This window comes from Artibeus jamaicensis, unplaced genomic scaffold, assembly GCF_021234435.1.
Source record: "Artibeus jamaicensis isolate MK-2021 breed Jamaican fruit bat unplaced genomic scaffold, CSHL_Jam_final scaffold_1019, whole genome shotgun sequence".
Classification (NCBI taxonomy): Eukaryota; Metazoa; Chordata; class Mammalia; order Chiroptera; family Phyllostomidae; genus Artibeus; species Artibeus jamaicensis.
The window spans coordinates 3,632,167-3,648,522 of record NW_026522025.1 but is presented as its reverse complement, the minus strand read 5'-3'; the positions used below and the strand labels follow the sequence as shown (position 1 = coordinate 3,648,522).

The 16,356-nt window shown below is 39.2% G+C and overlaps 1 protein-coding gene across 1 annotated transcript in view; it reads right to left on the bottom strand.

The window, feature by feature from the left end:
* ZYG11A (zyg-11 family member A, cell cycle regulator) overlaps window positions 1-16,356 on the bottom strand; it is a 55,212-nt gene that overhangs the window by 36,207 nt on the left and 2,649 nt on the right. The window contains exon 2 of the mRNA XM_037158333.2: window positions 3,388-3,553. Coding sequence (XP_037014228.2) covers window positions 3,388-3,553 — 166 coding nt within the window. The remainder of the gene's footprint in view (window positions 1-3,387; window positions 3,554-16,356) is intronic.

The following is a 16,356-nucleotide window of genomic DNA, read 5'->3' as shown; positions in this document are numbered from 1 at the left end:
GAAGCTCAAGAGAGTCCCAAACAAGTTGGACCAAAAAGGAACACACCAAGGCACATCATAATTACATTAGCCAAGATTCAAATGAAGGAGAGAATTCTAGAAGCAGCAAGGGATAAGGCGACAGTCACCTACAAAGCAGTTCCCAGCAGACTGTCAGCTGATTTCTCAAAAGAAACCTTGCAGGCAAGAAGGGGCTGGAAAGAAGTATTCCAAGTCATGAAATGCAAGGGTCTACATCCAAGATTGCTCTATCCAGCAAAGCTTTCATTTAGAATGGAAGGGCAAATAAAGTGCTTCCCAGATAAGGTCAAGTTCAAGGAGTTCATCATCACCAAGCCCTTACTATATGAAATATTAAAGAGACTTATTTGAGAAAAAGATAAGAAACATGTACAGTAAAATGACAGCAAACTCACAATCATTAACAACCACACCTACAACAAAAAGAAAAACAAACAACAAGAACAGGAACAGAACCACAGAAATGGAGATTACATGGAGGGATAGCAATAGTGGAGTGGGAGGAGAGAGGGGAGAAGGTACAGAGAATAAGTAGCATAGATGGTGGGGAAAAATAGGGGGAGGACAAGAGTAGTGTGGGAAATGTAGAAGCTAAAGAACTTATGGCACATGGACATAAACCAAAGGGGGGGGGAAGGTGGTTGGGAGGGGGTATGAAGTGTGGAGGGGAATGAAGGGGGGAAATGGGACAACTGTAATGGTATAATCAATAAAATATATTTTTTAAAAGATTTATTATAAACCTACAGCAATCAAGACAATGTGGTGCTGATAAAAATAAGAGACAAACATCAACAGTACAGAACAGAAAGCCCAGAAATATAGCTACATAAATATAGTCAACTGATCTTTGAAAAAGGAGCAAAGGCAATTCCGTGTAGCAAAAATAGTTTCTTCAACAAATGGTGCCAGAATAACTGAACATTCATATTAATAAAAAATGAATCTAGACACAGACCTTATACCCTTTAGAAAAATTAACTCAAATACGAAACTATAAAACTCCTAGAAGGTAACATAGGAGGAAAACCTAGATGACCTTTATTATCACTGCTGATGCCTTTTTAGCTACAACACCAAACACATAATTCATGAAAGAAATAACCGATAAGCTGGACTTCATTAAAATGAAAAACTTCTGTCCTGTGAAAGACAGCATCAGTGGATTTAGAAGACAAGCCAGCCCGGGAGAAAATAATTGCAAAAGATCTATCTAATAAAGGACTTACCCAAAATGTACAAAGAACTCTTATTATAACTCAACACCAAAATATCCCAACTATAAAATGGACCAAAGACCCTAACAAACATGTCACCAAAGATATAGGGTTGGCAAATAGGCATATGGAAAAATGCTCTACACCATGTGATGTCATGGTTGCAAATTACAGAAATGCAAATTATAACACTAAGATATTATTGCATGCCTGCAATAATAAGATATTAAGATATTATTTGTTTATCTAATAATATCTATAAGATATTATTTGTTTATCTAATGATAAACAAATCCAGTACACTGACAGCACCAAAAGCTGGGGAAGGTATGGAGCAAAAGCAACTCACAGATACTGCTGGTAAGAATGCAAAATGGTACATTCATTTTGGTAGACTGTTTGGCAGTTGCTTAGAAAACTAAACATATTCTTATCATACGACCTAGCAATCACATTCCTTGTGGTTTACCCAAAGGAGCTGAAAACTTATGTCTACACAAAAACCTACACACAGGTATTTATAGTAACTTTATTCATAATTGCCAAAACTTGGAAATAACTAAGACATCCTTCAGTAGCTGAATGAATAAACTGTGGTATGTCCAAACAAGGAACTTTTTTATTCAGCACTACAAAGAGTTACCAATCTACAAAATACCTGGAGAACCTTAAATGTGCATTACTGAGTCAAAGAAGCCAATCTGAAAAGGCTACATACTGTACAATTCCAACTACGCAAAACTATGGGGACCGTATAAAGATCAGTGGTTGCAGGAATGGGAGGGAGAGATGAACAGACTGAGCACAGGGGATTTTTAGTGCAATGAAAATATTCTGTAGAAATCAGAATGATGGATACATGTCATTATAATTTTGTTCAAATCCATAGAATGCACATGAGCCCTAAGGTAAATTATGGACTTTGGGTGACTATGATATGTCAATGTAAGGTCATCCTTGATAAAAAATGTACCATTCCTATGAGTGATGTTGATACTGGGGGAGAGTATGTGTATGTGGGGTAGGATTAATGAAATATCTGTGTACTTGACTCTCAATTTTGTCGTAATCCTGAAATTGCTCTAAAAAAGTCTTCAAAAACACACACATATACATATGGGGTCCAGCAGAAGTAAGGTCTGTTTGAGTGTGCTTAGAAGGGTAATAATATGGGTGTCATAATTTATAGTTTTAATTTGAACATTTCACCTAAAATGTCATATGGTGTCCTTGAGTGTGATATTGTTATGTTACAGAATTACATGCTTATTATTTTGTAATAAACAATCTTATAATACAAAAGGGGCATTATTTGTGCCAGCTTCTGTGCGTGTGTGTGTGTGTGTATGGCAAAATAATTCGAGAGATAGAGGGGAAGCCTGTAGATTAAAGGAGGCTTAAAAGTCTATCAACAAATCAAAATACATGAATACTAATTCAAACAAAGGTTTGTAAAAGTTTTAAGATAATCAGTCAAAATGAACACTGGATAGTTAATAATGCAGGGATGGGGAAAAGTAGGTTTACACTTGGGAGTACGCAGAAACCTAGCTTATTCTTGTATTATTGTTTATTGCCCTGGTCAGGTGGCTCAGTTGGTAGGAGCATCATCCCTATAGCAAAAGGTTGTGGGTTCAATCCCTGGTTGGGGCATGTGTGGGAGGCAGCCAATTGATGTTTCTCACATCAATGTTTCTTTCTCCCCTCCCCTTTCCCCTTTCTCATTAAAATCAATAAACATCTTCAAGAGAGGATAAAAAAATTTTTCAAGGTAGCCCTTTGAAAACCCCACTAGAACAGAAGGTAAGAAAAAATTAGTTAAAGGCTCATGTTCACAATCAAAAGAATGGGAGGAGAGACTACAAGCAACTGCATTTCAGCAGCTAGAAAGCAGCTAACTGGTGGCTTGACTTAATTCTCCACTCTCTTCACTGAACAAGGCAATAGCAGGACAAGCCTTGAAGCAAGACAATTTCCACCAAGGGATCCCAGAGAGACTGAGACTCAGCCTCCATACGAACAAAACAGGAGTAATTTCTCTATCTCCCACTAGGTTGTTGTGAGGAACGAAATAGGAACTGCAGGTGAAAGTGCTTTTCAAATTGTAAAGAGACTCTTAGGGTATGCAATAAAGGAGCCTAACCATTACCTTGCCAAGTCATCACCCCAAGGAATCGATCGGCTAATTCCTGAGGGAAACTCCAATGCTCCGGAAGGCACAGTGTTCCATCAGGTCTTTCAGAACACAATTTCTCCAGGTTAGCAATCAGCACATTCAGGCAGATGTTGACCAAAGAGTAGGGAGAGGCCTCCTCCTAGCAAACAAATCACCAAAAAAGCTTTATTAGAATATATGTACAAAAATTCAATATAGAAATGGTCATGCCATACATAAAAGCTAAACTACTTGATGAGTACATCCGAAAACGCATTCTCACCCTGGCTGGTGTGGCTCAGTGAACTGAGTGCCAGCCAGCAAACCAGGGTCTCCAGTTCGACCCAGTCAGGGCACATGTCTGGGTTTCAGGCCAGGTGCCCAGTTGGGGGCGCCTTAGATGTAACCGACTGAAGTTTCTCTTGCACATCAATGTCTCTCTCCCTCCCTTTCTCTCCCTATAAAAATAAATAAATAAAAATAAACAAAACCACATTCTCAATCTAATAATATTTTGTAAGTAATGAAAGTACTTTATTCCAACTGTTAACTAAACAAAAGATTTCATCTGTTTTACCTTGAAAAATAAATTCTTGCCCTGGCTGGTATGGTTCAGTGAATTGAATGCTGGCCTGAAAACCAAAGAATCACAGTTCAATTCCCAGCAGGGCACATGCCTGGGTTGCTGGCCAGGTCCCCAGTAAGGGGCATGTGACAGGCAATCACACACTGGTGTTTCTCTCCCTCCCTTCCCCTTTCTCTAGAAATAAGTAAGACCTTTTAAAAAAGATAAGAAAAATAAGTTCTCTCATTTCTTTACTTATCACCTGTTGTGTGCCATGCACTGAAAATTCAGGGATGAGTAAGATTTAATTCTAATCCTTTTGAAGCTAACAGTTTAGTAGGGAATACAACCAAGAAATCTGACAATCTCAATACAACATAAAGGACTATTGGAGCTGAGGTCCCATGATCATTCATTCAACAAATACTAATTTAGGGAGCATTGAGATCTTGCTCCCCGGCATATTGTCAGTTTGGGTTTAATTCTTACTTAAATTAAAAAAAAAAAAAGAGTATTAGCCCTGGCAGGTATGGCTCAGTGGATTGAGCGCCAGCCTGCGAACACAAGGGTCACCAGTTCAATTCCCAGCCAGGGCACAAGCCTGGGTTGCAGGCCAGGTCCCCAGTAAGGGGTACACAAGAGGCAACCACATTGATGTTTCTTTCCTTCTTTCTCCTCCCCTTCCCCTCTCTCTAAAAATAAATAAATAAAATCTTAAAAAAGAGAATATTAATTTAGCAATCACTATGTGCCACAGGATAAGAAGGCTTGCCAATTCTTACCCTCAAAAGTGTTCACAGTGTAAAAGTCTGCTATACCCAGGGCACTGTAAAAGAGTAAGAACTCACAGAGAAGTGAGACTATACAGGTATATGACCCTTTTTCCTCGAAGACAGGGATGGATTTGTTCATTCGACAAATATGTGAAAGCATGTATTACACATGAAGAGACCATTATAAGCCAAGCAGAGATTGCCATCTTTGTCAAAGACTTCAATATGCAATAATTCACTGATCTCCACACCACTTCCGAATGATTAAATTCCCTCCATGGTCCAAAGTATAAATTACTCCTTTGCAAATACCCTCAACTTCCTATTCCCTCCTCCACTACACTCTCTGGACAAAACACCATCCTATAAGAATTTCACTATCTACCTTTTTTGGGGGGCAATACCCAGCAGCTAATCATCTATGAATCAAGGGAAGATTCACACAACACAGTGTGTCATGGCAAATTCATAATCATTAACATAAACAAACTCTAAGTAGCTGAAAATCCTACAAGGTCTCTTTAGAAAGAACACTCTCCCACCATTGAGCAAGAATTCTTTTCAGCCCTGGCTGGTGTGGCTCAGTGGACTGAGCACCGGACTGTAAACCAAAGGGTCATCAGTTTGATTCCCAGTCAGGGAACATGTTTGGATTGTGGGCCAGGTCTCCATTAGGGGGTGCTCAAGTGGCAACTACACATTGATATTTCTCTTCCTCTCTTTTTCCCTTCCTTCCCCTTTCTAAAAATAAATAAAATCTTTTTTTCAAAAAAGAGAATTTTTTTCATGCCTTCTACTTGTTCTTCAAACTCATTTTTTTATGCCAAAATCAGTATGACTCACATTGCTGAGAAAAATGAAGTCATCTCACTGTCAAACTTAGCTGGAAGCTGCATGCATCTTTTCTTTATTCTCCTCTTACATGGAAAAATTCCTTGCAAAGACCATACTGCCACACATGCTGGCTGAATTTCATCCTCTTGCCTTGGCCCCTCCTGTTGTTTCTTCATTCATACATATATCCTCAAACTCTCCTTCTCAAATAGATCATTTTAACATACAGATTTGCTCTGTTATCTGCCTAAAAAAAACAAGAAACCCTCTGTTGACCCCCACATCCTCTTCAGTTACTCTGCTTCCTAACCAAGTTTCTCCAATAAGTTTACTCTACATGGAGTAATCACATTCCTCCTATTCATTTCCTTTTGCTTTAATTGAAATATAATTTATATATAGCAAAAAATGTACTTTAAAAAAAGATTTTATTTATTTATCTTTAGAGGGGAAGGGAAGGAGTGAGGGAGAGAAATATCAATGCATGGTTGCCTCTTGTGTGTCCCCTGCTGGGAAGTGGCCTGCAACCCAGGAAATGTGCCCTGACTGGGAATCGAACAGCAATCCTTTGGTTCACAGGCCCACACTCAATCCACTGAGCTACACTAGCCAGGGCCTTAAAAATGTACTTTTTGATGTATTGCACAGTTGTGTACCATTACCAGAACAAAGATAGAATACCACTCCTTGACCTCAAAAATCTCCTAGTGTCCCTTTGTAGATGATCTCTTCCACCAATATCAACTAACCACTTATCTATGTTCTGAGTTCTGCCTTTTCCAAAATGTCATATAAACGGAATCACACAGTAGGTAAGAAGTTCAAAGCTGTTTTCTTTCACTTTACATAATACATGTGAAATTCATCAGTGTTGTAGCATTTTTTTCCTAATTCATTCCTTTTTATTACTGAGTATACCCTACATGTACCACAATTTTTAAATTTACCAACCAAAGAGCATTTGGATTGACATTTTGAACAATTTTGAATGAAGCTGCTTTATAAATATTCTTGTAAAGATATTGTGTGAACAGTTTTCATTTTTCTTTGGTAACTACCTAGGAATAGGATTCCTGGTCATTGGAATTCCATACTTCCTACATGTAAGTGTGTATTTAAGGAAGTGCTAACCTGTTCTTTCAAAGTTTTTACCATTTTGTATTCCCTAAAGAACATAGCAGAGTTTCAGTTGTTCCGAACCCTCACCAGGTAAGAACTCATGTCAGAAAAAGAGCCAGAGACCCTGATTGAGCACCAGCCTGTGAACCAAAAGGTTGCTGGTTCAATTCCTGTTCAGGCAACATGCCTGGGTTGCAGGTCAGTTCCCCAGTTGGGAGCGATGTATCTCTCCCTTTCTCTCCCCACCACTCCCCCCCCAACACTGCCTAAAAATAAAAACATAAAATCTTTATTTAAAAAAATTTTTTTAAAGAACCAAGAAAGCAAATGAATGAATGAATGAATGAAAAATTCCCTCAGTCAACAGACGTCTACTTGGGTCTCAAAAGCCAGAACTGGTTCACATGCCCATGAGAAAACAGAGATTATGTTTTCTGTGGGCAATACCTATTGATCTATCTTCCCAGCCACTATTTCTCTACTCAGTGGTGTTCAGTTCTTCACAGTCTAATTGTATATTGCCCTTTTTAAATTTTATATTTTATTCCTTTAATTTAAACACATTTGTTTGATAATGTTTCAATAGTTCCATCTTCTGAAGTCTCTAAGCATTTAATTCTGTTAGCTGTTGGTGATTACTCATGGAGGTTTGTGTTTTTTAATTTAAGATTGAGAGCTGGTCTTTAATAGGATTTATTTGTAGGGCTCCTGTGAAAGCACGTCACATCAGAGATAGTCTGCTAAATGCTAGCTACCCCAGGGCATTGCCAGGAATCACTTCGAAAATTTCTCAGCTACAAATTTCCAGAACCAACCAAGAAATAAATGTCAACTAAAACTCTGACTTTGTGTGAGAACAGGCCTACGATAACAAATTTTTAGGACACATTTTTTTCTCATTCAAAATCCAAACCAAAACTGTCAAGGTTCCTTGTTTCCCTTTCCCATAAACAGACTTATTTATTTTTTAATATTTTATTCATTTATTTTTAGACAGAGGGGAAGGGAGGAAGAAAGGGAGGGAAAGAAACATCAACGTGTGGTTGCCTCTCATGCATCCCTACTGGGGATTCGGCCCACAACCCATGAATATGCCCTGACTGGGAATCGAACTGGCAACCCTTTGGTTTGCAGGCTGGCATTTAATCCACTGAGCCACACCAGCCAGGACCAAACAGACTTTTTTAGATCTACCATTTCACTTAAGTACAGCCAGCCTCCATTAGCCCATGTTAGGTAGGTAGATACACACACACACACACACACACACACACACAGGAATGGGCAACAGTAGGTTTATATTTGTGAGTACGCGAAATGCAGCATTTATTATTATTTACTAATTATTGTATTATTTATTTGTATCACAACTGTAAACCTACTGCCCACCCTGTATTTGCAAAGACCCTATCTCCAAATAATGACATAATTCAATGCATTGCAAATGATTTCCTCAGCTTTCTCCCTTTAAGGCTACCTTGGGCTGGCTGAGTCCCTCCCAAGCACTCCTTTAAAATTAGCCCCATCTCCTTGTTAGACTAAATGTTTTTGTGTTCCTCCAAAAATCTTACGTTAAAATCTAACCCCAATTTGACAGTATTTGGAGGTAGGAACCTCTAGGGAGTGAGTTCAGTAAAGAAGGTGGAACCCTCTTGATTGAAATTAGTGTCCTTATAAAAGAAACCTTAGAGAGCTCTGTTGGCCCATCTGCCACATGAGAACACAGCAAAAAGATATCTATGAACCAGGAAGAAAGCTCTCACCACACACCACATCTGCCCAAATCTGCCGGACACAAAATCTGCCAGCATCTTGATCTTGAACATCCTAGCTCCCAGAACTGTGATACATTTTTCTTGTTTAAAAGTCACCCAGCCTACAGTATTTTTGTTATAGCAGCCCGAATGGACTAAGTCCTGCTGGTAGGTCTTCTGTGTGTAGGGGTGGCAGACAATAGCTGGTGTTACTGGACATGGAGTAATACATTATTGTGTTTTTATATACCCCATCCTTATTATCTTATAAGTAATCCATAATTTAGCTATTGTTGAGTCATCTGTATTCTGAATATGACATCTGTTTCCTGCTGCAAGTATGACTGTTAAACCTCCCAAATAAATTTCTAATCCATTACTTTCTTTCTAGCTCTACTAGCAGTTCCTAATCCAAATCACTACCTAGAATACTGAAAAACTGCAAATTAGTTTCTCTACTTTTGCTCCTAATCCTTTTCTAATGCATCTCTACCCAGAGTCTAGATTCATCATTTCTAAAATATGTAACTCTCCTGATTAATGTTTTTTATTGGGCAAAGGTAAAAAAGCAAAACAGAAAACTATTTCTATATGCAACCAACAATTGGAAAATCAAAATTTTAAAAACTTACAAAAGCATTATTAAAACATCAAATATAGGCCCTACTCAGGAAGACGACAAAAATCTAGACACTCAAGGTAGCATGGCTTACAATAAAATATCAGACATGGTAAGAAGCAGGAGGAAAAACAAATCATTCAATAGCAACAGACCCAGAAATAACTGAAATGATATAATTGGCAGAGAAGAACATTAAAACAAATACTGCAATTCATTAGTATAAAGGAGAACATAAATATAAGAAGGCTGATAAATATGGAATCTCAACAGAGAAATGGAAGATCTGAAAAACACCCGAAGAGAACTTCTAAAGATGAAAAATATAGTCTAAAATAAATAATACATAACGTTTTCAAAAATTAGACACCACAAACTTAGAGGTCAGTGAAGTTAAAGGTAATGCAAAAAAACAACAACAAAAAACACTAAGCAGAAACAAAAAAATGAAGAGAAGCATCAAGTCCCAGGGGGCAATCTAATAAAAATGTGCAATTGAAATACCAAAGAGAGGAAGTATTAGGAAAGAAAAAATATTTTAGGAAGTAACGGTCATAAAAGATAATATCCTATACATGGAATCTATAAAACTGTTTTATTGTTTAACATTTATTTAATTACACAGTTAATTCATGGGATACAAAGAATAAAACAAACTGATTGCTTCTTTAAAAAAAGTCAAAAGTATAGACAAATTTTCATCAGCATATTTACACTATAAGAAAAGTTCAGCCCCAGCTGGTGTGGCTCAGTAGATTGGGTGCCGGCCGGTGAACCAAAAGGTCGTTGGTTGATTCCTATCAGGGCACATGCCTCAGTTGCCAGCCAGGTGCCCAGCAGGGGGTGAGGGAAAGGCATCCACACATTGATACTTCTCTCCCTCTCTTTCTCCCTCCCTTCCCCTCTGTCTAAAAATAAATAAAATCTTTTAAAAAATAAAAATAAAAAACAAAAGGTCAATGTTCTTTAAGCTGAAGAAAACTGAAACAAGGCGAGTATTTGGGATCTAGACAAAAAAAAAAAAAAAAAAGAAGAAAGAGCCCTGGCTGGAGTAGCTCAGTGGATTGAGCATGGGCCTGCAAACCAAAGGATCGTAGTTCGATTCCCAGTCAGGGCAAATGCCTGGGTTACAAGCCAGTTCCCAGCAGAGAGAATACATGAGAGGCAACCATACATTGATATATATTTCTCTCCCTCTCTCCTTCCCTTCCCCTCTAAGAATAAATAAATAAAATCTTAAAAAAAAACTGTTAAGTCTTTAACATACACATTAATTATTAGAAATAATAATGTTAAAAGACCAATCTCATGTTGACAGTTTTTTAAAAAAGCTGAATTTTCAAAAATAACATTCAAGAGTTTAGTGACAAAAGCAGCACTGTTTTTACATTCTTGCAAGTTTTACAATACGTGACTTAAAAAGGAAATAATGAGGTCTTAGGGACCCCAGAGATTTTAAGGCTATACTCTAAAAATTGCTATCTTTGAGTGATCAATAAAGAAGGAAAGAAAAGGAAAGAAACAGCACTAGTAAGATAAAATGGAACTTTAAAAATACTCAATTAAAAAGAAATCAAGAAAGGCATGGCTAGTGTGGCTCAGTGGATTAAATATCAGCCTGTGAACCAAGGGGTCACCAATCCAATTCCCAGCCAGGGCACATGCGTGGGTTGCAGGCCAGATCCCCAGTTGGGGACGTGCAGGAGGAAACCAATCAATGTTTCCCTTCCACACTGATGTTTCTCTCCCTCTATCCCTCATTTCCCCTTTCTCTAATAACAAATAAAATCTTGAAAAAAAAAAAAAGAAATCAAGAAAGGAAGAAACACAACAACAAATAGGACAAACAGAATACAAATAACAGAGAGACTTATACCAACTATTTTGATAGTTACATGCATTCTAATATAAAAGGCACAGCTTAGACCAGGCTATGGCTCCCATTCTTCTTGGTTCCTACTCCCAATGACCCTGAGGGCGTAAGGGGCAAGGGGGCCCCAAGAGTAGGAGGTAAGGGGGAGCAGGTGTGTGGGTGCAGATGTCCAGCAGAGTATGGGGCTGGAATTGGGAGGATAAGGAAAGAGCAAGGATAGGCCCAGGAGTAATGGTGCCCAAAGAGGAAGAAGCAATAAAAAATCTCAACATGGAAAACACCAACCAAAAAAACTGGGGGAAAAAAACCCCAAAAGAATGAAAAGGAGTAAGATGCTAATAAAAGACAGGCCTTGGCTCTCCCTTTGGAAGGTGGTGAATATTGTGTGCCTAGAGGAAATCATAGGCAGTTACATGTAGGCAGTCCATCCTGCAGCACAGACAGGACTCAAGAGGCTTGGAGAGCCACAGGCAATAATGAAATATAAGAATACAGAAAAGAACTGGCCAAGATGGAGTCATAAATAGACACACTGTGCTTCCTTGCACAACCAAAAAAAGGGCAACAAATTTAAAAATAAAAAACAACCAGAACTGACAGAAAACTGAACTATATGGAAGTGGGACAACCAGGGAGTTAAAGAAAAAACATTCACCCACACTGGTAGGAGGGGTGGAGATGGGCAGCCAGGTGGCGAGGACTCAAGGCAAGGCAGCAGCTAGAGACCAGGTGGCTTGCAGACAGGGCAGTCCCACATTCACGCGCAAATAAACTGGGAGGAACAAGGGAGTGAGATAGCACAATCTAAGGTTCCAGCGCAGGGAAATAAAGCCTCAAAGCCTCTGACTGAAAACATTTGTGGGGGTCAAGGCAGCAGTGAGAGAAACCCCACCTCCGAGGAGAGTTCACTGGAGAGACCCACAGGGTCCTAGAACATACACAAACCCACCCACCCGGGAATCAGCACCAGAAGGGCCCAGTTTGATTGTGAGAATTGGGGAAAATGACTGAAAACCAGCAGAGAACATAGCAAGGGCACTGTTCCCTCTCTGACCCCTCCCCCACATATAGCATCAACCCAGCAACTGGGTTGCCCCGCCCTGAACACCTAAGGCCCCACCCCTTTCTACAGAGCACTGAGACAAAAAAAAAAATTTTTTTTAAATGGCCCAAACAAAAGAACAGATCAAAGCTCCAGAAAAAATGCAACTAAACAATTGAAGAGATAGACAACCTATCACATACACAGTTCAAAACACTGGCTATCAGGATGCTCCAGGAACTCACTGGGTACTTCAACAGCATAAAAAAGATGCAGGCAGCAATGAAGGTTGCATTATGTGAAATAAAGAAGCAGAAGAAAGAAACATTCAACCAGAACAGAACGAAGAAACAAATATTCAAAAAATGATGAGAGGCTTAGGAACCTCCAGGACAACTTTAAATTTTCCAATATCCGAATCAGACGGATGCCAGAACAAGAAGAGGAAGACCAAGAAATTGAAAACTTATCCAAATAAATAATGAAGGAGGACTTCCCCAATCTGGCAAAGGACTTTCAGAAAGTCCAGGAGCCCTCAGAGAATCCCAAAGAAGTTGGATGCAATGAAGCAAACACCAAGAGACGCCATAATTCCGTTACCTGTTACCCGAGATCAGAGATAAGGAGAGAATCTTAAAAGCAGCAAGAGATAAGGGGACAGTTACCTACAAAAGAGTTCCCATTACACTATCAGCTGATTTCTCAAAAGAAACCTGGCAGGCAAAAAGGGGCTGGAAAGTATTCCAAGTCATGAAAGGCAAGGACCTACATCCAAGATTACTCTATACAGCAAAGCTTTCATTTAGAATGGAAGGGCAGATAAACTGCTCCCCAGATAAGGTCAGGTTAAAGGAGTTCATCATCACCAAGCCCTTATTATATAAAATGTTAAGGGGATTTATCTAAGAAAAAGAAGATCCAAACTATGAACAGTAAAATGACAATAAACTCACAGCTATTAACAACCAAACATAAACAAACAAACAACTAGAACAGGAAGAGAATCACAGAAATGGAAATCACATGGAAGGTTATCAGTGGGGGAGTGGGAGGGAGAGTGGAGGAGTGGGAGGGACAGAGGGGGACAAGGTACAGAGAATAAGTAGCATAAATGGTAGGTACAAAATAGACAGGGGGGGTTAAGAATAGTATAGGAATGCAGAAGTCAAAGAACTTATATGTACGACCCATGGACATGAACTAAAGCAGGGGAAGACAGGTGGGAGGGGGTGTGCAGGGATGAGGGGAATAAAGGGAGAGAAATGGAACTGTAATAGCATAATCCATAAAATAGATTTTAAAAACAAATACAGAAAGGGTGGAGGAGCTGAGAGGGCTGACACAAATGCTCAGGGGAAAGCAGTTCAGTCATAGTCTAAAGGCACTTAGCACTGACACCCTACTCCCTTTACCATCACAGTGAGTTTTGTCTTTCTTTTTTTTAAAGATATTATTTATTTTTAGAGAGGGGAAGGGAGGAAGGAAAGAGAAGGATACATCATTGTGTGGTTGCCTCTCATGTGACCCCCACTGGGGACCTGACCCCACAACCCAGGCATGTGCCCTGAGTGGGAAATCAAACTGGCAACCCTCTGGTTCACAGCCCATGCTCAATCCACTGAGCTACACTAGCTGAGTTTTGTCTTATGCCTAAGAAACCTCATGTCTTCTGCTTTGAAAATCTCTATAGTTAACAGGAAGACACATCTGCTTCCTAAACTTACATATTTGTGACATACCTTCCTTATAAATCTATTGCTGATACTTGTGTCCTGTGAGTCTCATATTACCAGCTTCTAAATGAATGCTGTATTTTGGCCCAATTTATAAGTTTGTGTCAGCAGGAGAGTTTTACCTATTGCATGGAAAAATGCTTATTACATGTTGAATAAAGCAGTTTAAAAAGCATATAAAAAATAAAATAGCCCTGGCTAGTATAGCTCAGTGGATTGAGCATGGGCCTATGAAGTAAAGGGTTGCCGGTTCGATTCCCAGTCAGGGCACATGCCTGGGTTGCAGTCCAGGTCCCCAGTAGGGGACACGAGAAGTACCACACATTGATGTTTCTCTCCCACTCTTTCTCCTTCCCTTCCCCTCTTTCTAAAAACAAATAAATAAAATATTTAAAAAAGAACTTTAAAAAATAAAATGCACAAATTGTCAGACTGTATTAAAAGAAGTAAGCCCTGGCTGGGTAGGTAGCTCAGTTGGTTAGAGGGTCCACCCAATTACGCCAAGGTTGCAGGCTCAATCCCTGAGTCAGAACACATATAAGACTCAATCGATAAATGCATAAATAAGTGAAATGACAAATCGGTGTTTGCTCTTTTTTTCCATTCTTTTCTTTCGAAGATCAATTAATTTTTTTTAATTTATTTATCTTTAGAGGGGAAGAGAAGGAGAGAGGGAGAGAAATATCAATTTATGGTTGCCTCTTATGCGTACCCTTCTGGGAACCGGCCTACAACCCAGGCACGTGCCCTGACTGGGAACTGAACCTCAGTTGTTTGGTTCACAGGCCCGTGCTCAATCCACTGAGCCACACCAGCCAGGGCAAATAAAATTTTTAAAAACATACTTTAAAAAGACTGCTTTTACAAGAGATATGCTTTAAACAAAAAGAATACTACAAAGTTACTCAACATTAATCCTAAGGAAGATTGGGTGATTATGTCAATGCCAGAAAAAGAACGCTGCAGGGCAAGATTACCAAAGACCACGATAGATGTCGGACTGGAGGGGCTCAGTTGGTGGAAGCACGGTCCCTTCTCTCACATCAATGTTTCTTTCTCTCTCTCTCCCTCCATTCCCCTCTCTCTAAAATCAATTAAGCACGAAGCCCTGACCAGTGTGGCTCAGTTGTTTTGCACTGGCCTGCAAAACAAAAGGTTGCTGGTTCTATTTCCAGTCAGGGTACTCGCCTGGGTTGTGGATTCCATCCCTAGTAGAGGCAACCAATCAATGTTTCTCTCTCAAATGGATTTCTCTCCCTCTCTCTAAAATAAATAAATCTTTTTTAAAAATAAGCATGTCCTCAGAGGGTGAGCGTGAAAAAAAAAAAAAGATTGATGTCTTAATGATAAAAGGGTCAATTAAGATGCAATTCCTAAATGTATACACACTTAACTAACAGCTTCAAAATTCATGAAGCAACCCTGAAAGATGTGGCTCAGTTGGTTGGGCATCGTCCTGCAAAGCAAAAGGTTACTGGTTTGATTCCCTGTCAGGGCACATGCCTGTATTGAAGGTTTGGTCCCTGGTCCGGGTACATGCCAGAGGCAACAGATCGATGTCTCTCTCACATTGTCTCTCCCTCTCTTTCTAGCTCCCTTCTCCTCTCTCTAAAAAAAATAAAATCTTTTCTCAAAATTAATAAAGCAGAGGCAAAAATACACAATGAGAAAATAACAGTTTCTTAAAAATGGTAGTGAGAAAACTGGAGAGATACACATAAGAAAATGAATCTGGAACCACTTCAAATACCACATACAAAAATGAAGTCAAAACAGATCAAAATTTATGAAGCAGAAACTGAAAAGAGAAAACTATAATTACAGTTGGAATACTCATCTTCAGTAATTAATACAAACAGGTAAGAATATAAACATTATCAACCAATTTGACCTGACATTCATAGGATACTCTACGCAATTGCAGAACAGATTCCTCTTTTTTTTGAAGATTTTATTTATTTATTTTTAGAGAGAGGGAAAGGGAAGGATAAAGAGAGGGGGAGAAACATCAGTGTGTGGTTGCCTCTCACACACCCCCTACCAGGGACCTGGCCACCCTACCAGGGTTCCTGCAACCCAGGTATGTACCCTGACTGAGAACTGAACCAGCAACCTTTTGGTTTGCAGGCTGGCAATCAATCCACTGAGCCATACCAGCCAGGGCATATTCCTTTTAAGTATATATGTACCCAGATATCTGAGCCATAAAACCAATCTCAATAAATGTACCTGGGTTGAAATCAGAATATGTTCTCTGACAACACAATAACATTATAAGTCAACTGGGGGTAGGGGGATATAAGGGGACTAAATTGTAATGGAAAAAACATAATAAAGATTTTTTTAAAAGTCCCGAGTATCGCAGTTCGATTCCCAGTCAGGGCACATGCCTGGGTTGCAGGCCAGTTCCCAGCAGGGGACACTCAAGAGGCAACCATACATTGATATTTCTCTCCCTATCTCCTTCCTTTCCCCTCTAAAGATAAATAAATAAAATGAAAAAAAAAAGTCAATTAACACACTTATGACAGCATGGATGGACCTAGAGAGTTTTATACTAAGTGAAATAAGTCAGAGACAGACAAATACCATATGTGGAATCTAAAGAGCAAAATAAATGAAACGACAAAATAGAAGCAGACTCATAGATA